This window comes from Aspergillus flavus, chromosome 4, assembly GCF_009017415.1.
Source record: "Aspergillus flavus chromosome 4, complete sequence".
Classification (NCBI taxonomy): Eukaryota; Fungi; Ascomycota; class Eurotiomycetes; order Eurotiales; family Aspergillaceae; genus Aspergillus; species Aspergillus flavus.
In genome coordinates, this window is record NC_092405.1 from 1,417,095 (window position 1) to 1,441,823 (window position 24,729).

At 47.0% G+C, this 24,729-nt stretch overlaps 9 protein-coding genes across 9 annotated transcripts; 4 read left to right on the plus strand and 5 right to left on the minus strand.

The window, feature by feature from the left end:
* Positions 1-5,269: 5,269 nt before the first annotated feature.
* Positions 5,270-6,590, minus strand: F9C07_1517739 (uncharacterized protein). The gene is made up of 2 exons (XM_041291790.2): positions 5,867-6,590; positions 5,270-5,806 (listed from the first exon to the last, which is right to left on the minus strand). Exons 1-2 carry the CDS (start codon positions 6,297-6,299, stop codon positions 5,385-5,387), a joined length of 855 nt encoding a protein of 284 aa, XP_041145974.1. The 5' UTR covers positions 6,300-6,590; the 3' UTR covers positions 5,270-5,384.
* Positions 6,591-6,786: 196 nt separating this feature from the next.
* On the plus strand, positions 6,787-9,406 carry F9C07_2156436 (phosphotyrosyl phosphatase activator). The gene is made up of 3 exons (XM_071509267.1): positions 6,787-8,696; positions 8,978-9,075; positions 9,172-9,406. Exon 1 carries the CDS (start codon positions 6,882-6,884, stop codon positions 8,148-8,150), a length of 1,269 nt encoding a protein of 422 aa, XP_071366362.1. The 5' UTR covers positions 6,787-6,881; the 3' UTR covers positions 8,151-8,696; positions 8,978-9,075; positions 9,172-9,406.
* Positions 8,276-9,423, plus strand: F9C07_1517685 (uncharacterized protein). The gene is made up of 3 exons (XM_041291782.2): positions 8,276-8,696; positions 8,978-9,075; positions 9,172-9,423. The coding sequence occupies exons 1-3, from the start codon at positions 8,400-8,402 to the stop codon at positions 9,191-9,193; spliced, it is 417 nt and encodes a 138-aa protein (XP_041145976.1). The 5' UTR covers positions 8,276-8,399; the 3' UTR covers positions 9,194-9,423.
* Positions 9,424-13,143: 3,720 nt separating this feature from the next.
* F9C07_3685 (putative gamma tubulin MipA) lies at positions 13,144-15,095 on the minus strand (the record flags this gene model as incomplete). The annotated part of the gene is made up of 8 exons (XM_071511123.1): positions 13,144-13,821; positions 13,873-13,959; positions 14,015-14,218; positions 14,307-14,489; positions 14,549-14,602; positions 14,679-14,791; positions 14,901-14,949; positions 15,069-15,095. The coding sequence occupies 8 exons, from the start codon at positions 15,093-15,095 to the stop codon at positions 13,144-13,146; spliced, it is 1,395 nt and encodes a 464-aa protein (XP_071366363.1).
* Positions 15,096-15,783: 688 nt separating this feature from the next.
* On the minus strand, positions 15,784-16,662 carry F9C07_2232332 (uncharacterized protein; the record flags this gene model as incomplete). Its single annotated transcript, XM_041285784.1, has 1 exon — positions 15,784-16,662. One exon carries the CDS (start codon positions 16,660-16,662, stop codon positions 15,784-15,786), a length of 879 nt encoding a protein of 292 aa, XP_041145979.1.
* Positions 16,663-17,611: 949 nt separating this feature from the next.
* On the plus strand, positions 17,612-18,203 carry F9C07_2156458 (uncharacterized protein). Its single transcript, XM_071509268.1, has one exon. It carries the CDS (start codon positions 17,653-17,655, stop codon positions 17,941-17,943), a length of 291 nt encoding a protein of 96 aa, XP_071366364.1. The 5' UTR covers positions 17,612-17,652; the 3' UTR covers positions 17,944-18,203.
* A 242-nt stretch (positions 18,204-18,445) lies between these two features.
* Positions 18,446-20,142, minus strand: F9C07_1518057 (FAD/FMN-containing dehydrogenase). Its single transcript, XM_041285790.2, has 2 exons — positions 20,025-20,142; positions 18,446-19,944 (listed from the first exon to the last, which is right to left on the minus strand). The coding sequence occupies exon 2, from the start codon at positions 19,920-19,922 to the stop codon at positions 18,474-18,476; it is 1,449 nt and encodes a 482-aa protein (XP_041145980.1). The 5' UTR covers positions 19,923-19,944; positions 20,025-20,142; the 3' UTR covers positions 18,446-18,473.
* A 141-nt stretch (positions 20,143-20,283) lies between these two features.
* F9C07_3688 (uncharacterized protein) lies at positions 20,284-20,704 on the plus strand (the record flags this gene model as incomplete). The annotated part of the gene is made up of 2 exons (XM_071511124.1): positions 20,284-20,434; positions 20,538-20,704. 2 exons carry the CDS (start codon positions 20,284-20,286, stop codon positions 20,702-20,704), a joined length of 318 nt encoding a protein of 105 aa, XP_071366365.1.
* A 410-nt stretch (positions 20,705-21,114) lies between these two features.
* F9C07_2283269 (putative glucose-methanol-choline oxidoreductase) lies at positions 21,115-23,260 on the minus strand. Its single transcript, XM_041285785.2, has one exon. It carries the CDS (start codon positions 23,150-23,152, stop codon positions 21,335-21,337), a length of 1,818 nt encoding a protein of 605 aa, XP_041145981.1. The 5' UTR covers positions 23,153-23,260; the 3' UTR covers positions 21,115-21,334.
* Between the last annotated feature and the right edge of the window lie 1,469 nt (positions 23,261-24,729).

Here is a 24,729-nt window from a genome sequence, read left to right on the forward strand (position 1 = left end):
CGAGTCCGTACCTTTCAATTACGGGTTAAATTACGGGCGATAATTCTACTATTGGTGGTGCCCTCCCTTTAGCCGCTCCATCCGATCGCCAGTCTGTCGTGTGGAGGGACGGGTGAACGAACCATCCAACTCTCTTAACCCGAATATTATCGGTGCTCGTACCTGAATATGCACCGTAATCTAGGTACTGTGTAGAATGATGGAAAAGCGAGAAGTATAGATGTCTATCATCAGATTGTCCCTGGCCTGAGGTACAGGTCCTTACTAACTAGGTAGATTACAATTACCAGGTTCTATGCCTGATTGGGGTCTCTCGGATGGATGCAGCCTTTGTTTTATTTGTTGTCATTGTTCCTGGACAAGAAAATAGTCTCGGACAGCTGGCAAAACAGTCTTGCAGAAAAGAAAAAAGAATGACTAACAAGAGTACCTTCTGAACCTCATTGTTGCTTGACACATTACGGAAACCATCTTAGGTGAACTTAGTGAAAGACGTCATAAACCATTGTATTGCCACTGATACGAGCTCAATCCCTGGTTAGGGGGAAAAAGCAAAGCCCGGTTGAGATCTCATTGCATCTCTGATATCATCTGGTATTATGGAGGAAGAAAAAAGAAAGAAAAAAATAACTCCAGTACTAATCAAATTAACCATGGATCGAGATGATACCTTTTTTTCCTCTTTCCCAAGCCCGTTTTCATCGACATCAATAATAATAATAAATGAAATAAAAATGGCGGTGCTATTATTGAACTGTTGAAACCCACACCCTCCAGGCATCAATACGCTAAAGTGCCCGTACCTGAGTCGCCGACCAATGGAAAATCTCCGACCAGGCAGCAAAATCTCGCTTGTCTCAATGGAGTTGAACAGCCGCCACCACTACACGCTTGGGACTAACTACTTTGGGCCGTAGTTTCATTAGGTCCCTAATAATGAGCGTAATGAAACTTTCCATCTTTGGCTGATGGTGCAGCCAGCAAGTGATCCTTGCTAAGGTTGACACGTCTTGTCTTATCCGACAGGAGAAAAAGGATTCAAGAAGTAAAAATAACAATAAAACTATAAAAAAAGGAAGACAAAAAGAGAGCGATGGAAGGATATTGAAACCGTAATCCGACAATCGTTCTTCGACGAGGTAGCGAAGACGGACTTTAGAAAGAAGACACTCTGATGACTTACTCCGTATACCGAAACTAATAATAGGTGTCTGCTAGATTACTTGGAATTTGTCATAGGTACCGAGAATCGTCCTCTCATCGTACCTTTTCCTTATCAATCCTTGGTCTTGCAATTGCTATTGTTTTGTGAATATTCATTGAGAACTAGCACTTAGTACTGGCTTTCGCAATGCTCATTGCTAAGGTTCCAGGTAGTGCCACATGGATTGGTGTTTCCTACCTGCATGTGGTCGCAGATGGCCGCCGAAGGATTCAGCCCCCTGGCCATCGTCTAAGCAAGTCTTGAACTTACTACATGACTTAACTCCATGGGGACTGGTCCGTAACTAAGTCCCCAGACCGACAGCATCGTCCATGTCAGAATCCTTGTAACAGAAAGCACCGGCCATGCCTATTGGCCATGGCCCTCCACTAACGGCTATTCTTCCTTTCCCTAAAGCTACAAAACAAGGCGGGTGGAGAGGGAGATGTCGTCCATGTGTTTCACTCGTACGCTCTAACGCTGGTGTGGGGACTTGCAACCAGTCGATCTAAGTTGAATTGTGGGCTATTTTCAGGAACGGTTCGTCTTTGGGCCATTGGGGAAGTGGTTGAAGGAATACGAGTATGTATTAAGTTAGACTCGTACTCCGTACTCCATAATCCTTAAATTATGAACAACATGGAGGGAAATTCGGGGGAGTGTGATAGGACTGAATATACTCATCTAAGAGGGTCACGAATGGAGAAAAGTATGTACTTAGTAATAGATAAGCCAGCCGTCTCATGTAAATATCTCAGAGAGTTAATTAGTTGAACCACGACTTATCTGCTAGTAATACTTCAAACAAATCTCTCACTTTGGGTGTGCCCCTCGTGATCATCTCTGTAGAGACCATGATTGGACTGTCTTGATAAATTAGACTTTCGGCTTGAAGCCACTTTACGTCTGCAGCAATTCAGCCGAGTGGTTTGCTTAACCGTAGTCTCCCTGGATACCTCTGCCGATCCACCGCCGTTCAGGGGGAATTGATTGGATGCGTTCCTGACAGCTACTTAATTTTTAATGAATTTAACTTCCCTAGGGACACACAATGTAGCTTTTATTGGAGGTGTCTCCTACTAATCTATCTACGACTCTTCATTGAGTCGATCTCGGTGTGTCTCCGCATTCTCATAGCCTTCTTCTAAGTTAACGAAAGTAATCGAATTGCTGTCCAAAAGACTGGGACCTGATAACATGTGCAGAAAGCGTGGATGCCTTAAGATGTGACATCCAACGAATCAACAGTTAACAAGGGGCCATGGGGTTCCAAACTGGAGGTGGAACCGATAAAGGCACCTCTCCATCCTCTCCGGAATACCTACAGGCTCCTGATGCCACCCCGTACCTGTTTCGGTTAACCCTCGTTGGGTACTAGGTAGCAACAGAACACCTTGCATGAAGTCAAATGGAGACACCCCCCCATACATGGCCATACAATAATAATTGGAAGTAACCCTAATTACCGCGGTAATACATCCATACAATAGCCCATGCCTATGCAAGGGGCCGCGGTCCCTGTCCAACCCGCCATCGCCACAATGCCAGATCTATCCCACTCGTGAAGCCTATCTCGACCACGGAAATATTCTCCCGAGGGAAATTGACTTGGTTATTGCGTTATGGTTGAATCCTATGTGCTCCGGATTCGGGATTTTGTGATATGTTCACAGCAAACTTCGACGGAGTACAGATCATTGAGAATTGATCCACGGTTCAACACGGGAATCATTCTATTTTCCCTTCCAGAAGGATTGTTCGAACCATGGAACCGGCCGAGTTGGAAATCGATCGATCCACTCCGCAATCATGAAAGGGAAAATTTTTGCTCTCACGCAACGGTCATGTCCGATCGTCATGATGTCAGTTTAGACGTTTCGGCGATTTCACTGCCTTGTGTCATGGGGGATCCACGGCGCGGAAGGTTGAAATCCAACTTTTGGTGCCTACAGCGTACAAATACCCAAAGTATCCTTCTGTCTTGCTCTTTTCTTGCCTATTCTGAACACACACACTCATTTTTCTCTCTATGTGGGGCCCAAGTTATGCTGGTGAGACATTTCAATCACCTCTCAAAGAAAAGAGGAAAGAAAAAGAAAGAAAAAAAAAAGAAAAAAAGAAAAAACCAGGGCGTCCAGATTGCAAGGTTGTATTCTGAACGCCCAAAGCCTGCAACATGCTGCGTTTCCGGCGTGACTTGTGTTACCCTGCATCGACACACTATTAATATCCCCCTGCAGATAGATCGGCACCTCCAATAGCCGGTTGCGCTAGAGGAAGACACTGGTTTCAAGGTTACAGTCAATCCCTCCGTCGGCATGACGGGCCAATTCTCCACGCGGGGTTTATGTGTCATTCCGATAGTGTGTCACTTGGCAAGATCTCCATTGCGCTCGGTGAGTGGTGAGCGGAGGCCGCGATCAATTTCATGAGACCGACTCTGGGGCCCTAGAAACTGTACTGAGCGGTCACCGACTGCGTTGATTGTAGCAGTTATGCTTATTACAGAGGGCCCTCATCTGATACGGTAATAGGGTGGATGCGCCAGGAGCGTTGCCGAGTAACACCGTATAGATTTGTACCCCGGAGTCTGTCAGACCTGAGCTTCTCTCAACAAGGTGTACTTGCTAACTAGAAAAGTCACAAGCGATTGTGCATATAGATGTAGACCGAGGGATTCATCTCTCCTGAGGGCTTGACATACCACATAGTACTGGTGTGCTCCATCTACCGGTTGCCTTATCCTATATGCCCCGTGTCGACCGATAACAGTCGGAGAATCCCTTTCGGTTCGGGTTGCCTAACAGACTCGTGAGGTTACAGACTCTTTTTTCGGGGACGTTAAGGCAACCTATATGCTTGGCATGCACCATCAGCTGCACCATCAGCTGACATTGTCTTCCACCACCATAGGATTTTCGTGTCATTGATAGCCGGACACATGAAAGACTAAACCAAATGCTAGGCACAAGGCTTCACACCTCCTTCGGGAGCAGTCATTGTCAGTCGACCACATTCGCCAACTCCATATGCTTGCCGGTTGGATGTGGCATAATGTCTTACCCTAGCCAGTCACACGCGAATACCGAATCCTTTGGTTAATGAATCCTTTATGCTTTACTGAACGACATGGAAAGGGGATCGACTAACTGCCCTGCCACGAGATATACGTCTCAAGGTTGTATATCGAAGTCGGATCGGCCTGTGCGACATTATATCTTATGTTTTATTAGTGAAAACCAATCAGCCAGTGATTGAAAGACAAATAGCGCCATGCGATGTAGCTGGGGCTGGATTCAATCTGTTCATGCCATATGTCTACAGTGTTACTTTTTATGAAATTCTAGGATATGGATAGTATTTCGTACCTCTGGTCGAAGTAACATAACCTCGTCAGTGCAATGGATTCCATGTTCATTGTCTCAACGTAAGGATGTCTCTTGGTGAGTTGAAGCCCCGGTGTAAGATACACATAAATACAGTGTCGATACTCATTCATCGGGAGAAGATGGGTGAAAGACGTGTAGAAGGTTTGAAATCTCGTTGCGAGACGGAGGAACGCGTGGATCAGATCCATGAGAGGTATGCCGGTAGGATTTTAGCTAACGTCAAACACTATATGATTTACTACTCAAGTATAACACTTCTTATATGACACCAGTAAGGGGCTAGGGGACATATTAGTCAAAATTTAATTTAGACTACTTACCAGGACAATGCGACTCCGTGGTAAAGAAACGTTGAACTTAGACTGGCAAGTCAACGTGGACAGATACTGAGAATTCATGACATGGGCGAAACAGAAACCGTATCTGCTTTTTCACACTTGAACTGAACAATGCGCTGGTGAACGAGTTAACACAACCATCATACATGGCATGTATTTCATTCGATCTGCTATGTATGGCCTCTATTGTTTGGACTCCTATCCTGATACTTAGAACGACCATACAACATTTGACTAAGTTGTTCACACGCACTGAAACGCTTTACATTATATATATTCACTAATACACGTATCTACATGAGCCTGCCTTAATGGGTTACAAACTTCGATCACAGTAGTGCTCCGAAGATCCTCCATTTACACCAGAATAAGAGCCGAGATAGTGAGAAGTCATGGATCGCGGGCCAACAGATAATAAGGGGAGTAATGAGTAGCAGCGCCTGCTTCGCTAAACTAAGCTTCAACAGAGCCCGGTGAGATGGCCAATATGACGACTAAAGCGGCTATGATCAAAGCAGCGGCTACAAACGCGATTATCGCTATACTGCCGCGACTAGCGGGAAATTTCCCTCTAATGATCCAGTACTGGCTTTCAAAGTAGCGATGGAATCCAATCAGCAAGATTAAAATAGCAACACCAATGAAAGTTGTTCCGAGAGGTTTACCGATACTCCGAAGACGCTCGGAAGTGGCAGTCACCTTAATGGTTGTGGGATCATAGAATGGTGGTGATAACAATGGGGGAAGGGCTTGCGACGAGTAGTCGGCACCCGCGGTGCTTGAACTTGAACTGTTCAAGCGGAAGAGTTGTGTTATGGCGATTCCGATGGACGCAAAAGCTAAAGATGTCCTTAACCATGCGAGAAATGTTCGTTCTACAATCCATCATAAAATCGTCAATACCCAGCGGAAGGGAAAGGGGGGAAATGACGCACCTAAAGCCAAATGATCGCGAGCCACACTCCCCTTGTTCTCTAACTCCAGACTGCCGTATCTATCGGCGACTCGACTGAACCACGATACATGGGGTTCTGCCGAATCGGACTGCAAGTTTTGCTGGGCGGCTTCCCTTGTGTCCCGTTGGCCAGAGCTTTTCGGCTGGCTATCTCCGAACCCAGCGTCTCGATTCCTCAGACCCTCTGTGGATTGATAGTTTCGTCCATCAGAGCCGTTGCTCACGATCGGAGTGATTTCATTGAATGGCGGTGGCTGGCCCTGGTCAGGCGCCACATTGGGTTGATCCCGCGCATTTGAGGGAGACATGCGTCTCGGTTGACTATTAGAAGAACGGGGGGATGAAGATCGATGTGTGGGAGAGGAGGAGCTGACGCTTTTGGTGGTGGGTTGGATCAAATCAGAGGAGTCCATGATGGCGTGCTCGCATCGGCAGGGGTAGGCAGTGGGCACGCTACGAGAGGTGCCGTGTAATCTATAGATTTAGATTCCCAGATACCCGAGCTTGCGGTGGAGATTCTATTGGATCCGTGGAAGTCGCGGGTCCTAGAGAGCCTTCCCAGATTCCCCAACCCAGCAAATTTCACTGTCAAACAGATGGCAAGTAGTAGGATGGAAGATAATAAGTAAATATGAACGACTCCGGCTTTTCACACTGAGTTTGCCCTTCAATCAAACAGCATGCCTAACGAACTGAACTCGCTACCTCGCAGATTTTCCCCCGAACACAATAATTATCACGCGGTCAGAAACAAGACAATGTCTGACCATTCAGCGCCAATCTTCATGTCGATCACATGATGATCGTCATGAGGCACCATTACTGCTTGTGGCATGGCGTGATGTTAGAGGCGGTCAATTCGGTGAGTGAGGGAATTCTGCCCTTGCAAACCGCCTTATGTCATCGCGTCAAGTGATTGTCTTTCATTCAAAGAACCTCTTGATGTGGGGTGTGGACTAGTCAACTGATCCAACTCTCCCCCATCACCTTTCAACATGGCATCCGAGGTCTCTGCATCGCAGGGGGTACCAAAACCCAAGATTGATCTGTCCAAGAAACTTTCAGAACTGCGTTCAAACCGAAAGTCCCAACCGGCGCTACCTTCCCGCCCGTCCAGAGAACCTGCTCCAGTCACCCCGCCGCTTTCTAACCCTCCGGATCTATCCTCCCACCAATATGCACGCCCAGTTCGCCGAATCTTATCAAACCATGACCATCAGTTGTTCCTTTCCTCGTCATCATATTCTCTAATCCTCGCCTTCATCTTCCGTCTCTCCGATTCGGTTCGCGGGCGTGCAACCACAGACTCGAAAGATCGTCCGGTTTCGCCCAACGTCTCCAAGATCCTCGCCGTTGTTGAATCCATCCGGACACTTCTGGATCAACATCCTTCTATCGACCAAGGTGGCTCAAGATTCGGTAACCCTGCTTTTCGCGACTTGTTTGACGATGTTGCCGCGCAGAGCGCAAAGTGGCACAGGGAGATCCTTGGTATTCAGGATTCGACCGCCATAGAAGAAGCATCAGCATATCTCATACACTCCCTGGGCTCGCGAGATCGTCTAGACTACGGTTCGGGCCATGAATTAAATTTTATGATGTGGCTGTTATGCCTACGCCAGATGCAGCTATACTCAACCGCAGACTTCGAGATGATCGTATTTCGAGTGTACGTTACTTACATGCATCTCATGCGTGACGTCCAATCCGCGTACTACCTGGAACCGGCAGGCTCTCATGGTGTATGGGGTCTTGATGATTACCACTTCCTTCCTTTCCTTTTCGGGGCGGCCCAGCTCGTGGAACACCCCTACATAACCCCGTTGGCAATCCATAACAACGTAATCCTTGACGAGGAAGGGGATAGATACATTTACCTAGACCAAGTGCGGTGGGTAGATAGTGTGAAAACCGTCAAGGGTTTACGATGGCATAGTCCTATGCTAGACGACATCTCAGGGGCCAAGAACTGGAGCAAGATCGAAAGCGGGATGAAGAAGATGTTCGTCAAAGAGGTCCTGGGTAAGCTACCCATCATGCAGCACTTCTTGTTTGGCAGCCTGATACCCGCAGCGCCAGGCATGGGGGAGGCAGACGATGTGCAGACGGACGGGCACGATCATACCCACAGCCACGACCACGCTCACGCCCAGCACACCGATCATTTTGGTGACTGTTGTGGAATCAAGGTTCCGAGCACTGTAGCTGCAGGAGCGGAAGCGCGCAAACGAGGAACAGGCTTGCGGCCAATCCCCTTTGACTAGTTTTGTACACGACGTTACGTACCTGGCGTTAGGAAATAAATCCAGCATAGAAGTAATCAGTAAATATCGAATAATGAAACCACCTCCGACGGGACAAACCCATACAATGCACATCGAGTAGAATACTATAGTACCCATTAGACACAAAGAGGTCACATGACCTCACTCCCACCACCCAATCACCAACCCCATCCTCATCCTCCAACATCAAAGCAACAAACCTAAACACCCAACTCAAGCCCGTCCAAAATGCCAGCCGACGAATACTCCGTCGGCGGGGGCGGCAAGCTCAAACTAAAAGGCTCCAAAGTGAGCGACGGCCGCATAGAAAAGAAAAAGAAGAAAGCCAAGAAAAACCCGGAAACCGGCAGCAAGAAAGAAAGCGAAGATGCTCCGTCTGCGTCAACATCCCAGGCAGTGGATGAGAAGGAGAACCCTCTTTCGCCTCCGCCAGCTCAGCAGGATGAATCCGATTTCGGGGTGAGCGCTGGGGCTACTGGGAAGACGGAGGCGGAAAGGAAGTATGAGGAGATGAGGAAGAAGAGGGTGGGTTTTACTTTTACTTTTCCCTTTTGTGGTTTTTTTTTCTCTATCATTATTCTATGGATATATTCTTTTTTGTGGAATCTTTCGGACTGGTTGTTTTGTGTTTGGGATTGTGTTTGGTGTTGCACTCTGTTTGTATATGTCGTTTATCATCTTGCCTTGTGAAAGAGGAGAGAAGAGAAAAGACGAGGTTCTCCTACGATCTTTATCATTCCATTCATCCCAACATGCAATGGACTCTGATGAAGTATACCACAAAGATACTAACAATAAACCCTTAGTTACAAGAACGTCTCAAGCGAGAAGGGGTCAAAACGCATAAAGAGCGAGTAGAAGAGTTGAACAAATACCTCAGTCGACTGAGCGAACATCACGACATGTAAGTTCTCATTTCCGAATCTCGAATCTCATTATTTTTTGCTTTTTCCGTGCCTCGTTTGAGGAAATGAAACGTCTGGGCTGATCGATTTCGCAGGCCGAAGATTGGACCCGGTTAAGACAGGTTTATTATTATTATTAGGATTATTGTTTTTTTTTTCTTTCTTTGTTCATGCATGTATCCTGGGTATTATTGTTTGTTCGTTATATATTATAGGGTTGTAGAATTTCCTCATGCAATGGTTGTCATGTGCCTTTTTTATTTTTATTTTTATTTTTATTTTTGTGTTTTCCTTTTTGCTGGTGCTCCCTTTTTCTTAATGTCTATCACGTTAGAACTCGAAGGTGAAAATCATATGACACTGCTACGTTCTAAATTCTCGTTGGCCGGAGCTATAGACCTCCTGGGTCCCGCTAGCGACTAACCAGCGGCCACGCCGCTTACGCTAAGTAGTCGGGTGCTCAAGGAACATTTGATAGGCGGATGGAATATGCAGTATATACCTAAAACCGTTTGGCTATGTGACACGCCAATGGGACGGAACGGCCTAAGCTCGAACCGCCAATCTATCCAAGCGTATGACCGGAGAGAGTAGAATGGTAGGGACAAACAAGGAGAAGGCAAAGATCAAGGAAGTCTCGCATCGTGTCCTCACTCACCGCCCACTGGACGGTCAAAGCCAAACACGATGTTCAACCCCATGCAGAATGTACTTCAAGGAAACGTATAATCAAAACCCCCACAGCTGTCAACGCCTTGCATATACCGGGAACAGGAGAAAAAGTAAATATACCAAAACCAAGAGTATGAAACAAAAAACACCTCCCGACCCAAAGATATTGTTTGAAATGGAAAAAAAGATAATGGCCACGGCGGGTTATGGACGAACCCGGCAACGGCGATGATGTAATCAAATCGAACACCGCGCTAAATCAAACGGTTTCGCTGATGGCGATGCAAGAACCGAAGGAAAAGTTTCAAAAAGGAGAGTGAAAGTCGAGGACCCCAGGGCGTCGTCTATACGCCCTTGATGACATGGGTACGCTCGCTGTTCAGCTTATCGGCGTTGCGGGCGTGGGACTCCTTCTTGCAGTCCTCCAGGCCAGTGCAGGAGTGGGCTTCTAGCATGCGGTGTTTAGAGCAGTAATGCCCATTGCAGAAGCTGCAGTCTCCGACAATCCGCTGAGCTGCTTCCTTGCATTCCTTGAAGTTGCAGCGGGGCTTGCGAGGAGCCATGTTGAGCGGGTGGTGGCAAGTAGGGAGCCGGATAAGGAGGTGACGTCGGAGAAGAGCCGATAAGCGCCGAGTTGGAGGAGGCGGATTACGGCTTGTTGTGAACGATTGCTAGCGACTCACGGAATTTCCGGCGTTATACGGAAATAGTGATGACTGAGGAGTCAAGAGAGCGATGTGGCAAGGCCGCTATGAATGGGTGACGTGGACGTCCTGAAGGGAGATTGAAGCGCCGAGAAGGAGGTATGGGGAAGGGACGGTAGATAAGGAGGCAGATAAGGACGGGGAGTCTATATATATATACTTGTTAGAGAGGAAGGCAAAGACGGGAGAGTCGGCAAGGGGACACAAACCGGAGGAAGACAATGGAAGCGAAGAGCAGATAAGCAGAAGAACAAAGATGAAGAAGGAGCGGCGACAGTGCAGTCAAAGTCAATTTATACGGAAGAGGCATTCATTCATGACCTGCTGAGTCACGACTCCATCCGCAGTACGACTGCAGATCCGATGTCGTAGCCGTTTAATCCCATTCGGGGCTAGTTCCCCTCAGGCCCCCGTTTCGGTATAGCCCCGTAACCAGACTTCTGTTAAAGTGTAAAAAATTCCATGATGGATTTTACTGCTCTGGGACACTCTGACGAGTGGAGGCAAATCCGAAGTGGAAACCAGAAACTTCCATAGTTCACTGCATACTTGAGTTGTTCCAGTGAGGCAAATCGTCAGGCTCCCAAACCACGAGGTTTTCCCGATATACTCAAATCCTATTCTCAGGCGTCTGAATTGCCTGGTTTCATTAAAGTTTTAAATAATTCCAAGGAGGCATTGTCGTCCAGGAAATAGAAGAGAAATAGTTGAAATAAAAAAAAAAATTAAAAATAAAAAAAGGGAAAAAATTCTAAATTAATTACAGTTCAACTTCGGGACGTGTTCCCATCGGATTTCCCTCAGTTTGCCCCCTTTCCAGTACTCCTTTGGGAACGATTCCCCTTTTTGTGGTGGTTTGATTGAGGACCTAATGGTTAAGGAATGGTCCCGGGACTGGGGTACGACGACTACTACTACTAACTACTAACTAATTCACGCCTCAGGTGCTCATCATGTCGCCCGATGCTCTCATTAATCTCGCAATAATCCACTCCTCTTGTGAAAGGTACCATTTATCCCTCCACCTTACCTTTTAAATTTATTCTATCTATATATAAGTCCAATAATCTTTTAGTGAAATACAAAAGAAAGAAAGAATAAAAAAGCAACGTCAGCACCTAATTAATAATCCAGCGCCAATGCATGCCATTCCGGCTTGCTGGCACAGCACATCACCTCGCAGTATGTAGTAGTCAGGTAGGTATGTACATACCCTAGTAAGTGACCAGGTAGACAAACCCCCTTCAGCAGAATTACCATCGGTGTACCCAGTGAGCCTCCCCCATGTTCCCGAAAATTGAAGCTGCAGATGCAACTTCGCCCGAGCCATCCTTATCCAGTGACCCTGACTGGTCCCGTGAAGTCTACTTGCCTAGTGCTAGGGGATATCCATGGGGTGGCCCGGGTCACGTGTCCGTATCATGCCTTGCAGGAGATGTACGGCGTTGAAAGCCCTTCGTTCACGTATACACGGGATGTTACCTTGGTGGACGGAGTATGAGCTCTCGGTAAATCCGGGTGGAGACTCGATCATACATACCTCCATGATCAAGCGCGAGTGGGAACGTTTGCAAAAAAAAGACCCATAAGATGGGCGATACTACCCCCGATACAGCTGGATTGAATGCCTAGTATGGACAAGATAGGATTGGGTGGGACATGACCAGTTGAGACATGTTGGGAAAGGGTCGGGTGTGCTACTCCCACTACTACTATAGTACTTTTTAATGCACACCTCCGCACCTGCAAGCAGCTCTCCCATCGCAGCGTCCATGGGATAGACTTCCGGACCATACACCATGGCTCGTGGGATATACTAGTATCGACGCACGGCCACAACCACCACAGATTAAAAATAAAAAAGAAATAGAAAAACGAAATACGAAACCTGCTAGATGCAAGCGAAAAACCGGCCAACATCGTAGCTCCATGATCTATATACTAGACCTGCCTTACCCCTCAAGATCTCCACCCCATCGATGTTCTTCTCCCCGGTCCCGATAAGAAAATCGGTTCAAATACCATTAGGCTTCTTCCCCTCTTTTTTAAAAACCTCACCTTGGGCACAAATGCCTCGTCCTCGCACGACAACTGCTGATGTCCTCTTGCAACTATCCACCCAGAAAGGTCCACGACACTCACCGTATAATCCCATTCCTAGTCACTTGTGGTAGCTGGAATATTCGCTAGCCCCGTTGAGACATTGATGAGCGGTCAAGGGGAACTGGAATCCTGGTTTTCCTGGTGGCGAGACACATGGAGAAATAAAAAGACGAGAAAAGGAAAAAAAAAGCCCTCACCTCCATCTTCAATTAGGTCCTTCTCCACAGCTGTCAGGCGAACAGTCGATCATTTTCCCAATCTTGGGTGGACGATAAGCGCAGGTGAACGGACACTTCACCATTTGATTGGGTGGGGAAAGTAAAATCCATCCATTCGTACAGCACTCGATGCTGAAAATTGTGACTCTTACAAGGACCAGAGTGGTGTCTACAGTTCATAGCTTCATATCATTTTCTCCCTAAATAATTATCCACGCCAAATTATCGTTGTCAGAGGGAATAACAGCTGCATTGCAACGCCTGATGCCAGTCAAACACACCGGGTAACCTGGGAAATCATAATTATAGACCAGCAAGGGAACAAAAGAAAGAAGAGAAGGAAGAGCAAATAACAAACAAGGGGTTTACCTTATACCCCCATCTCCTTCTCTTTCCCGGAATCTGGGTCAAGGTAGGTCTCCTTTTCCGCCGCCTCGTACTCTCCAATGAGGTCCATGACCACAGCCCTGGCTTCATCAAACTCCCCGAATCCATCACTGAATGGGGCCTCCTTCCTGTACTGCTCGATGAAAGCGTTTCGCTTCCGCAGTCGATCGTACTGCTGGACGATCCGCTTGAACAACGTTGCCACCGATGTGTGGTTCGCCAGCATCAGCCCGCTGACACGGTGGGTGTTCTGAATGTACGGTGACTTTTTCGTCAGTGCGACCTGGATACTAGCTGGACCCCAAGGAATGAAAGATGCCAGTCGCCGCTCGCGGATACGGAGCAGGGACTTGTGCACGTCGGTGGGATCGGCTTCACCCTGGATAATGTTGAGAATACTAATATAGCAGCTGGATTTACTGGGGTTGATTGAAACCATGCGGTTCTTGGGTTGCAGCAGACGACGCATCACATCAAGCACGGTGGTCTTACGGACCGTCTTGGCTTGTTCGATATTGTCACCCGTAAATGGCGTGTAGGAGGTGATCAAGAAGTGACTGCGTGGCGTAGGGATAAGAGAAGCGACGATCCCGACAAGGTCATTGTGCATGTAACCAGGATAACGGAGGGTGGTAGTGGATGCAGACATAACAGTTGAAACCTACGAACAATTAGCTTGACACGGGCCCCTCTGAAGGTGAAGAGCACTCACAAGCTGATTCGTTTGCTGGAGCGAAGGCTGCAGCACATGAAGTCTGTCGGCAACGATCCTTGAAAGAGCTCCGTTATCCAGAACCACCTAGACAGCTTTAGTCATTGCCACCAAGACAGGGCTAATACAAGCGTAAACTTACCACAGAGTCAGCGTTCTGTGTCAATCTCCTCATTGCAAGTATACTATTATACGGGTTGACCACAACATCTGCCGCTTGAGTATCCGGAAAGACGGAGTATGTTTGAATCAGCTTTTTGGGAAATCGATCGTTCATCCGTTCCAAGATGAAACTTCCCATTCCAGACCCGGTACCTCCTGCAATCGAATGCAGAAACATGAACCCCTGTCACAAAGCGAACGTCAGCCATGAGTTCCTAAGTCCACGTCGATCACTCCACTCCTCCACATTCTCAAATATTCCTAAACCATACCTCTAGCGAATCACTACCATCGGCTTCGCGGTCAATCATATCGAAGATATCCTCTTGTACACTCTCACCCGCGGAGTACCCAGCACCCCAGTTATTACCTGCACCAACACCCTGTTGTCCCACGAAAAAGTTCTCAGGATTGTAGATGTTCCGATAAGGACCGGTTTGAATCGTATTGAGGACCTAGACCGCCAAACTCAGCTCACATGTCCGTCACATCGTCGCAGGAGGTAGACTCGTACTCTAGGTTCCAGGTCCAGCAAGATCGCTCGAGGAATATACCGGGTATCATCACTCTAAAAAGCCCCCAAATTAGCATCTCACACACGCGCAAGCATCATAGACCAAGATCCTCAAAAGCGGCTTTCATACCTGGTAAAAGAAGACATCCTTGCGATCACCGCCCTCGGTAGCAAACTCCTCCAAGTTCCCATCTTGGCTTATCCCATGCTCCAAGCAAAGCTGTTGCCAGAATTGGCTGCCGACTATAACCTGTCAGCAGAGCTATCCATCGCCGGGGAGGTTCATCCGTTTGCCGCCTCGTCGTCTCGACACAGCTATGACGGGTGTGGTGTGTTATCGCGGATCCCATACCGTTGTTGCCACATTGGCCGGCCTGAATTGTGATAATTTCTCTACTCGCCTCGTTAGTGACGGTCGCTAATGCTTCACAATTAGAGATCGAGAGCAGATCGGTCGGGTTATGGCACGTACCTGGGCATCTTTGTGCTTGACCACTGCAAGTAGTCGAGGTTAGCGTACGCGTAGCGCGTTCCCGCGGGGAAACATTGGGTGACAATTAGAGTGGTGGAAGCCTCAGGTATACATCCATGCGGTGAACTATAAATGCCACGCTTCTTTAGCAGAACTTCTTTAGCATTAAATATAGCTTATAAAGGATTCTTGAAAGTTAGTGGATAGTACTTAGCTTTATGCTGATATTATACTGCAATACGTGGAAATTAACGTTCCCTAGGAAACCCTTTTGTGCTCCAGATGATGGCCTTATTGAGTTCAGCTAATATCACTGAATTATTGACAAGTAGTTTACGCATATAGCACTAGTGAGCTAGAGACCAATGTGCGTATCTTTATACATTATCCCTAGTGTCTCTGCTATGAGGGTGAAAGCAAGGGTGTTCCTAATTTACGTCAGCGCAAGGGCTGTTCAACTGTAGTCCCAAAGTTGTACATCAGCTGTTTTACTAGGAAATATGGGGGAATATGTATGAAATCGCTCGCTCCAGAATCTCAGGATCATAGGGTGCATAGCCAGAAGACTCGGTGGCGAGAAAAATATAGACAGACGCTAAACATGAATGCTGGCGAGCGTGACATGATCCCGAGTTTGTTCATAAAGTTCAACGTGAACTCAGCAACAAGAAACAAATTGCCCCAACCACCGGTCGACTGTAATCCGAACAAGAAGAATTGACCTCATGATTTCCACGGTTTGAAAGCTAATCATCCACAGGCCTCAAAATCCTGCTTTGCAAGCCGTAACAAGCATCCCGGCACCGGCAACCACACCGTCAACGATTCTCACACGATTTCCTTCTTGCCGACCATAAGTTTCCACACAGCCATCCCTCACTGCTTCCTCCATTCCGGCCATACCGGCACAGCCCATGCAGATTGCCGTAAGAGGGTGCGGAGCGGCTTGGATAAGTCTTCGTGTAGCCTCGCTGATCCTTCTTCTCACTTCTTCAGCTGGGGTGGTATGCAGTTCAACGGCTGTAAGACCGGTAGTTTCTACACCAGCGAAACGATTGGTCGACGATGTCTTCTCATCAGAATTAACAAGAAATGCTTCAACAGCACGTCTTAGCTCATCCCGCCAGATGCTGCCCGTAGAAATGATACCGAACATGTCCTTGGATTGCGTTTTGTGCAGTCCCGAACCTCCAGTCATGTGAAACGAGCCAACCAAGGACAGCGACATGAGGACACTCGCTTCGAAGATACCCGTAACGTACTTCCTCCTAGGCTTCGAGTTCACTGACAGAGCTGAGTTTTCTAATTTCGAGATGGCTTCCTTCAACATTCCCACGAGAGGGTGAGCCGAATAACATGCCACCAGAAACCCATCGTATTTGGGAATAAAGGGCTCCACAAAGGGCCTGCAATGCAATGCTGATGTAGCAGAGTCCTCGCCGGAGTTGATACTCGGCACGCCTTCTATTACACGTCCATCTTCGAGGGTGACTGACTCATTCGATGGAGCCGTCAAGTAGTCAAATTGAACATCTGCAAAGCCGAGGTTGTCCACTATAGGTTTCAAGGCATCCGTCATGTGCGTGGATGTATTTGGATTGATGATTAGGATCTTAAGCCGACTTTTGCTTGGTTCAGCCATTCTGGAAGATGTTTATAGATACCTGATAGAGTAGTTAAACGGGGGAGAATAAATATATCATTTCCCTTTCTGAGTGACACATAGAGGGGAAGACCAAAAGGGTATAGACTAGCCGTGCCCCGCCTTAGCTTCTCGGCAATGGGAGCTTGGCTACGGTGTTGATATACGGAGTACTCCGTATATTGACCGTCATTAACACGATAAGCTGTATGACTTTGTTGGTATATAGGTGAACGGGTAGCAAAGACGTCACAATAGTAGTCGTGGCTTAGCGGAGTTTGTACCGCACCTCAGCATCATGCCCTACTCTAGAGACCCAATCTATCCTAGCAGGCTTGAACAGAATAACTTTACCGTGCAGTGGTCAACACGGGGGTCTCCATTTGAACCAGCCTCTTGACGCTCTTTTCCAGCGGCCGGGGAAAAGGGCGTCAAGATGCGGAGGCGATCGTATCCCTGGCCCGTTCATCTTCGCCTCTCTCCAGTGTTTTTTATATAGTTGTGCTTTGAACATTCCTGTAGTACTTCTCGCCCATGCCTTACCTATAAGAACCATATCATGTAGTGGCTCAGGCCTTACTTCCCGTAATCCACAATATTTGTACAATACGATTGTTACATCTCATCCATTCTCATAGTACGTTTGCATACTTTAAGCATAACAAAGATCCATTGTCTAATTATGGCTTTATAGACTCCAAGAACAACAAAGCCTTTGTACTGGCTCACCTATATAAGGCGCCCCGTCTACTACTACATAACATAAATAGATACCCATTTGAACAACCGTTCCAAATCATCTTCTACATCTACATATAGTCCTCCCTGATACAACCGCAGAGAATCTATCCCACAACTGTCCCGGAAGGCCAGAGCCTCTCTACAAAACCTAGACACACCCATACCACACCCGCAAAAAAAGAAGAAAAAAAAAAAAAAAACATTTACCCTCCTTTACAAAATCCCCTATTACCATAATAAGAAGAAAATATGCGTTTCAAACTCTGGTCCTTTGTTCTATTCGCAACATACGCACTCGCCGACGAGTGTAGATTCGACAACAGGTTCACCAAATGCTACTGGGAGGGAAATGGTCCCTGGTGCGGAGCCAAAATCCAATTAGAGGCGAAGGGTAAACCTGGGTATACGTTTATGATAACGACGCAAAACGAAGACTTGGAAGATATTAAGGGTATTGTTAGCAAAGACTGCTATAAGACATATGGAACCAAGTGCTGGTTGGGGGGACATAAGAATTTGTGGTGTTTGCCGATGGTTTAGGCTTCTATGGATGTGTTTGGTGTGTATTTATAGGGGTTGGGGTATGCTGTGGATCATTATGCTTGTTTTGGGGTTGTTGGTTTGGTTTCGGTATGTCGGGTTTTGTGGTGGCTTGTTGTTTTTGGTGGGAGATTTTGTTGGAATCATGTCGTGTTTTGTCTAGATTGGCAAAGGTTTATGCGCTGTAACTGGGGTGCTGTGTGTGATATATGGATGATTCGAATGTTGTTAGACAGGATTGAGTGTATGTTTGGTTGGTTGAAAGTACATGTTGCAATAGCTTACAACAAGAATAGGAAACGAAGAATGACTCGCAAAAAATATTTTCTATAAAGAAATCTAAATGTAAGAATCGAATCTGGTACTAATACAACATTCGAAGATAACAAGAATAGAAATGAAAAGACCATCCAGGCAAATTGTTGGCAAGGGTAAGAAAAGGCAGCATCATGTCACTGTCTGCGAAAAGAAGTGAAGAATACGAGAATAGGAAATGAAGAAAGATGAAAAGAGAAGAAGTAGTCATCAGACTACAGGTTAAGCGCGGACCGGCAGCGCTCAATACCAAGCTGGCTCACCAAGAAGTCATTGGCGAACTGACAGTTGGGGTCCTGACGCTCCTGGATCTTCAGGAACTCAGGAAGCTTAGGGAAGACAGCCAAGGTGTGCTTGGGATCGTTGGGAGACATCTTGTTCCAGTGAGAGCGAGCATTGTACACGGAGCCGAACTCATCCTGGAAGTCATAGGCAAACTTCTGGTTGTTGTACAAAGTATCCCAGTGGTTCACCTTTTGCATCCAGTCAATCTCGAGGACAGCGAAAACACCACTGTTCTCGGAGCCGAGGTTGTAGGTGTTGGCCGGGGACATGTAAGAGTCATCGCCCCCGAGAGCACGGAACTGGAAGATCATCTTCTCGTTCTCGAAGCCCTTCATCTTCGGGGTCTGTGCCTGCTGGTACTTGGTGTAGTTGACGGCGGCGTCCACGAAGTGCTCCATGGGGAAGAAGTGCTCAATCTCAGCGTAGAACTGGCTTGAGCAGATACCCTGGGGAGGGCACGATACTGCATCGCTTGTCTCGTCGTAGCAAATATAGTCCTTGATGCAGTCACCGCAGCCATTAGCACAGTAGTTGAGGGTGCAGTTGCGAACGCCAGTGTAGTTGGTTGGCTCCCACCAGCTGGCGTAGAAAGTAGGCTCGATGACCCAGTCCTCAGCCTTGGCATCCCAGTTGAAGTGAGGTCCCCAAACAGTCATGCGGTCATGCTTCTTGTAGAGATCCGCAAGCTCAGTGTACAGCTTGGTGTAGTCGGTGGTGGCGTTCAGAACCTTGGTGGTCTTCTTCAGGAAATGAGTTGGCTGAACCTTGAGTGTGACTTCGGTGATCAGGCCGAGAGCACCAAGGTTGACACGGAATGCCTTCATTTCTTCGGCGTTCTTGTGTGCGTCAATAGTACGGATCTCGCCACGAGCATCAGCAACACGGAGAGAAACGACCTGGGTTGCCATGTTGGTGATGTTCTGGCCCGTGCCGTGGGTACCAGTGCTAATAGCACCAACAATGTTCTGGACACGCATAGCACCGAGGTAGTTGAAAGACAGGTTGTGCTCCTTAAGTTCATTCACCAGATCATAGACATCCCAGCCAGCACCGACGGTGACAGTCATGTCCTTGTTGATTTCAAGCTTCTTCAAGTTGGTCAGGCTGACGATGTGAGAAGTTTTGTTCGTGGAGCCCTTATTCGTGCAGGTAGTCAAGTTTCCAAAACCGTGGCCATTACCGACGACCTTGATGTGGGATTGCTTAGGGAACTCCTTCTTCAGGAAGTCAGCAACACCCTTTTCATCTGCCGGCGCGATGAAGGTATCGGACTCACAGCCGACCTCATACTGCCAGTTGAACCAGTGGTGTGCCGAACCAAATGTTACGTTCAGCAACAGCAACAGAAGAGGAAGCCGCATGCTTCCGAAGGCAACCATTTCGAATAGAAAGAACCTATACCTAACACCACACTCTGTCAGCTCATGAAACTAGGAAAAGGCATTCAGCGATTGGATTGGTAGATATTCAAGCGATCGTACCTTTACCTGCCCGAGTTGGTAGAGTAAGGAATGTAGTTTGTGTCCAGAGACTGATTTTCACAAATTGCAGGAAGAAAGAGGCCTGTTATATAGGCAAGGTCTATAGTACTTTGCGGACACTGAAACATATTGTATACAGTGATCGGCAGGGTCATCCCCTTCTAGTGTTCTTTACATCTCCACCCTCGGCAGGGCTTCCCCTGTCACAGGTAAACACGCCTGGTTGCTTGGCTCCAAGATTACAGAACTTTATTGTCTCATGTTGATATTCACCGGTATCTGTATCTGGTCGCTCATTGCCATGAAGAGATTATGGAGCTGCCCGTTTCGACCGGAGAACGGAACTATGCCTCCTAACCAAGAAATCCCAGGCGACCGGAATTCCAATAAATCCACAGCACTAGGCATCCGTTTGTTTAAAGCGAATATGAAATGAGACACATACCATTAATATACAGAGATTGCCGTAGAGTATAATATAGATATTGAACTAGTAAGGCAAATATATTGCAGAATTAATGCATGCTCAAGCTCTTGGCGACTTGGAAGCGGGAGAGCGACAGTGTAGGATTCAAAATGAACCGGAAGAGGAAAAAGCCAAGAAAAGAGGAAGAAGGAAAGAAAAAGGTAGCCTGGATGTCGATCAGATAAGATCGTCCTACATTTCCATCAAGCCCTAGTTCACACCACCACGGAAGACTCTCTGTGCATGTACTTGGTAGATCGGTACGGTATTTTCTTTGCATTATCTTCTCACTATTGCCTATCAATGGATTGATCGATACTGTACATTGTCCACAACAGACAGAATGAAAGGTACGCTCTACTGTCCTGGCTTTATGGAACCTCTCGTCGGCTCCGCTTGTGGCTGGGCATTCCATGATCTTCGGGTTTGTTAAGTTTCTAGTGTGCGATTTCAGGTATTATGATCCTGAAGGAAGCGATACCGGATATGAACATGGAGAACCCGCTGATCAATCGGAGACAAATCAGTAGAACAACTAATCTAGTGAGCGAAAGGTGAAACCGTGCGGTAGATTACTTCGTTTCAGAAAGCGATTGACGCACCAATCTCACAAAAGACGAAGATAAATTATCAAGTAGTAACTATCGATCTTATATTATAGAATTTATGCCAAAATTGTAGTTATCTAAGAAAGTGTGACAAGACACAGGAATGAATGATATAATTATACATACAAGAATCAGAAAAGAGAAAGAGAGAAGACTCGGTGAAGAAGTAGACCTCCGAAACGCAATGCTTAGTTGATTCCCTCGCAGTGGAATCGCAACGGTACAAAGGGAGCCTGTCAGTTCTTGGAGTAATCCGCCAGAATGGCATCAGCAACCTTGAGAGCCATACCATAGAAAATGGTCATGACGTGCGAAGATACTTGGGTCGGTGGGATGGAGCCATCAACGATACGGAGGTTTTCAACATCATACACACGAGCGGCTGAGTCGACGACACCGCCCATTTCTCTGGACATCATCGAGCAAGAGCTCACAGCGTGCCAATTGGCACGGAAGTTCTCCTTCACGTAGTCCGCCCACTGCTCCAGGGAGGCATCGTATGCCAAATTGTCACCGGGGATGATCTCACCAGCAAAGTACTTCTTCATTTCACCGGTGTTGGAAAGCTCGCGGGCAAGCTTCGTGGCGGCGGCCTGGCCGAGGATATCGAACTCGTTGAGGAAGAACTTGGGATCATTGGCGTAGCGGTGAAGGTAGGGATCGCCATTGAGGATGTGCACAGAACCGCGAGTAAAGGGAATAAGGTCCCATAGATCAAAGTTGATCTTGCCCTCAGTATCAAGGAAAAGCTCCGCGAAAGCTACATCTTCATTGAGCAACCAGTCGCGGTAGTTCTCGTACTGGATCTTAAGGGCTGTCACATTGTGGAAACCACCATTGCGAACTGTTTCCTCTGCCCATTGGTCAAGCTTGGTGTTAAGAAGCTCCATAGCCTTATGAGCGTAGTCACCAAAGGTTTCATTGAAAGAAGCAAAGTAAACCGCCTGACCCTGCCCAGCACCAGAAGCCTGAGCCTGGGAGCGGACGTTGGTAGTCGTCTGGTCCTGCATGTTGAGACCAACTGGAAGGTCAACAACCTGCTCAACACCGGCGGCACTAAGGACATCCTTCAAGCCGATACCAGACCATTCCAAGATCAAGGGGGAAATTGCAGATCCAGCTGCAAGCAAGACCTCGTGCTTCGCATACACATTGTAGTTGACTTTTCTGTGGGTACCGAAGTTCAGTCCAGTAGCCTTAGCCCCGGATTCAGTCTTGTTGAGCAGAACTTTTCCAACTCGTTGACCGGTTAAGACTTTCAGGTTAGGGCGTTCGTGGTTGGGGAGAAGCCATTCACGTGCAGTGTCTGAACGAGTCTGGTCCTCATGCACAGCATTGGGGATCATGGAGACACCACGAGGATGACCACAATGGAAATCTTGTTGTGTCGGAACACCACGCTCTGAAGCAGTGTTTATAAGGGCTTTTATGATAGGAGACCATGGCTTGCCATTATCTCGAGGGCCTGCCTGAACAGTGCCATTTGTTCCATGGCAAGCAGGATCGTAAGAGTGACCGGCGGCGATTTGAGCTTCGTTTGGCGGGCGAGAGTGTTCGGCTTTCTTCATATATTCGAAGAGGCTATCCCAGTTCCAACCCTCATTTCCGAATACCCTTTCCCAAGAATCGATCTGGACTTTGTCTGGGCGAGTCCAGGAACCACCGTTGATCAAGGTCGACCCACCGAGGCCGTTTCCAGATCTGATCAACTCCGTGCGATTGTTGACCGCAAGCGGAACAGTTTGATAGGCCTGATCGACATCAGTACCAAAGATGTCGCCATACTCATTCAAATCCTCAACAATGCTCCCACAGTTGGACTCATAAAATCCCTTCTCAATAACCAGAACCTCAATATCGGGGTTCTCTGTCAGCTTCGTCGCAACTGTTAGACCGGTCAGGCCTCCTCCAGCAATGACATAATCAAAGGTCTTCTCGGAGACCTCCTTAGGGTCGGAAATAAGACTGGATTGAACATCGAAATGTTTCTCAAGTGAGTAGTTCTGGGCCAAAGCCAGAGAGAAGAGAATGGGGCTGAAGATCGCAGACTTCATATTGAAAGAAAATACATCAAAGAACGAAAGGAGAAAAGAAGTGAATGGATAAAAGAATGACTAAGTTGGACTTCGGATAGATCGTGCGATAACTTGGCTCCTTTACAGGTTGTCCTACGATCGCTATTTATGCAGAAATCCAAAGATGCTCATTCCTGCTCATAGATCCCTTAGTATAGCATCAACTATTGACCACGGATCTAAAGCTCACATGATAGATTGTTATTCCTCCCTAAAACTCCTTGGGAACCCTGCCAAGTTAATACCCAGGATCTAAGAGGGCTTGGAATAGGTAGGGTGATTCTACTAGAGTAAAAGTAGATTTACCGCCATCTAACTCAAACATTAAACTGAAACTTAAAACACTAATCCAGGACACTATTAAGCTAAAACAATTTACTCGTCTTGGCGCCAGTGGCCGCGAGGCTTCAGCCCCAAGGGTCCATATCCCAAGACCTTGACCGCTACCTAGTGAACCACGTTTTGAGAAGATTTTGTGTCATATATATACATTAATAATAGCTGTTTAGCCTAAATTCTAAGAACTATACCAGACGATGCCACTAGCACCGAGGCAAATGTCAGCAACAGAAGGTGACTTCCTGATTACTTACGCTTGAGGTTCCGTTGCCAAATGGTAGGGTACCGCTGATCCTAATTTCCCTTAGTCTCTCATGAAACAAGTTAGTGAATCGCTATGATTGTTCACGGGGTACATATGTCATATATACATTAGGTGTGGCCTCTATGTTCTCACTGTGTGAAGACGCACGAGTTTAGGTATGGCCTATGTACCATGTCTCTTGACAAGCTGCTCATTCAATTGACCAACATAGTCCCGAAATGGCCGTAGGGGCGTCTTGTGGAACGAAACCACCTATTGTTTATGTGGAATGATAGTGGGATTGGTAAACATGGATCAACCGTTGCAATAAACGAGACTAGGGTTGGAAATCCTTACGTCGATCATCTCTTAGTCCCACAAGCAGTTCAAGTGGGACGCCAAGTTTCCATAGCGGGATCTTTAAAAACCCTTATCTTATCTGATTGACGCGATCAGCCATACATACAAAGTATTTGTGCTTTGGGAGCATATTCACGAGGGAAAAATAACGTCTTTGGTTAATTATATAGACTAGATGGCTAAGGGTATTTAGGACAAGATTGTCTGTTACCACCGCATAATGTATCTTAGACTGCCATGCACTTGTGCCGCTAGACTCCCTTTACGATCTCACCAAGCAATGTACTATGAATGTATCATTATCGGTGAAACTTTAAATTATAGCTAACATTATATATATCGTCATGAGCAGCTTATTCATGTCACAAGGTAATGAGTGTTCCAGCGAAATGTAAATTCGCGGACAGAAACGCGTAGCTCTCGCTTTGAGGTAAAGGTAATCGCGGCAATATAAAATACTTATTGACTATCGGCAGTTTTCGAACTTTTATATAGTGAAAACCACACAGTGGGTAACTTGAAGATCCGAAATTAGGGAACACCAGACGAACCTAGCAGCTGAGAGTGGAACTTCCAGGTCCATTGTGGCAAGGGTGTCATCACCGTATTATTT

Coding starts and splice junctions, on each gene's coding strand:
- F9C07_1517739 (XM_041291790.2), bottom strand. CDS start 6,299: ATGGACTCCTCTGATTTGATCCAACCCACCACCAAAAGCGTCAGCTCC. Junction 5,807..5,866: donor TCGCGATCATTTGGCTTTAG/GTGCGTCATTTC, acceptor GATGGATTGTAG/AACGAACATTTCTCGCATGG.
- F9C07_2156436 (XM_071509267.1), top strand. CDS start 6,882: ATGGCATCCGAGGTCTCTGCATCGCAGGGGGTACCAAAACCCAAGATT.
- F9C07_1517685 (XM_041291782.2), top strand. CDS start 8,400: ATGCCAGCCGACGAATACTCCGTCGGCGGGGGCGGCAAGCTCAAACTA. Junction 8,697..8,977: donor AGGAGATGAGGAAGAAGAGG/GTGGGTTTTACT, acceptor ATAAACCCTTAG/TTACAAGAACGTCTCAAGCG. Junction 9,076..9,171: donor CTGAGCGAACATCACGACAT/GTAAGTTCTCAT, acceptor TCGATTTCGCAG/GCCGAAGATTGGACCCGGTT.
- F9C07_2156458 (XM_071509268.1), top strand. CDS start 17,653: ATGCGTTTCAAACTCTGGTCCTTTGTTCTATTCGCAACATACGCACTC.
- F9C07_1518057 (XM_041285790.2), bottom strand. CDS start 19,922: ATGGTTGCCTTCGGAAGCATGCGGCTTCCTCTTCTGTTGCTGTTGCTG.
- F9C07_2283269 (XM_041285785.2), bottom strand. CDS start 23,152: ATGAAGTCTGCGATCTTCAGCCCCATTCTCTTCTCTCTGGCTTTGGCC.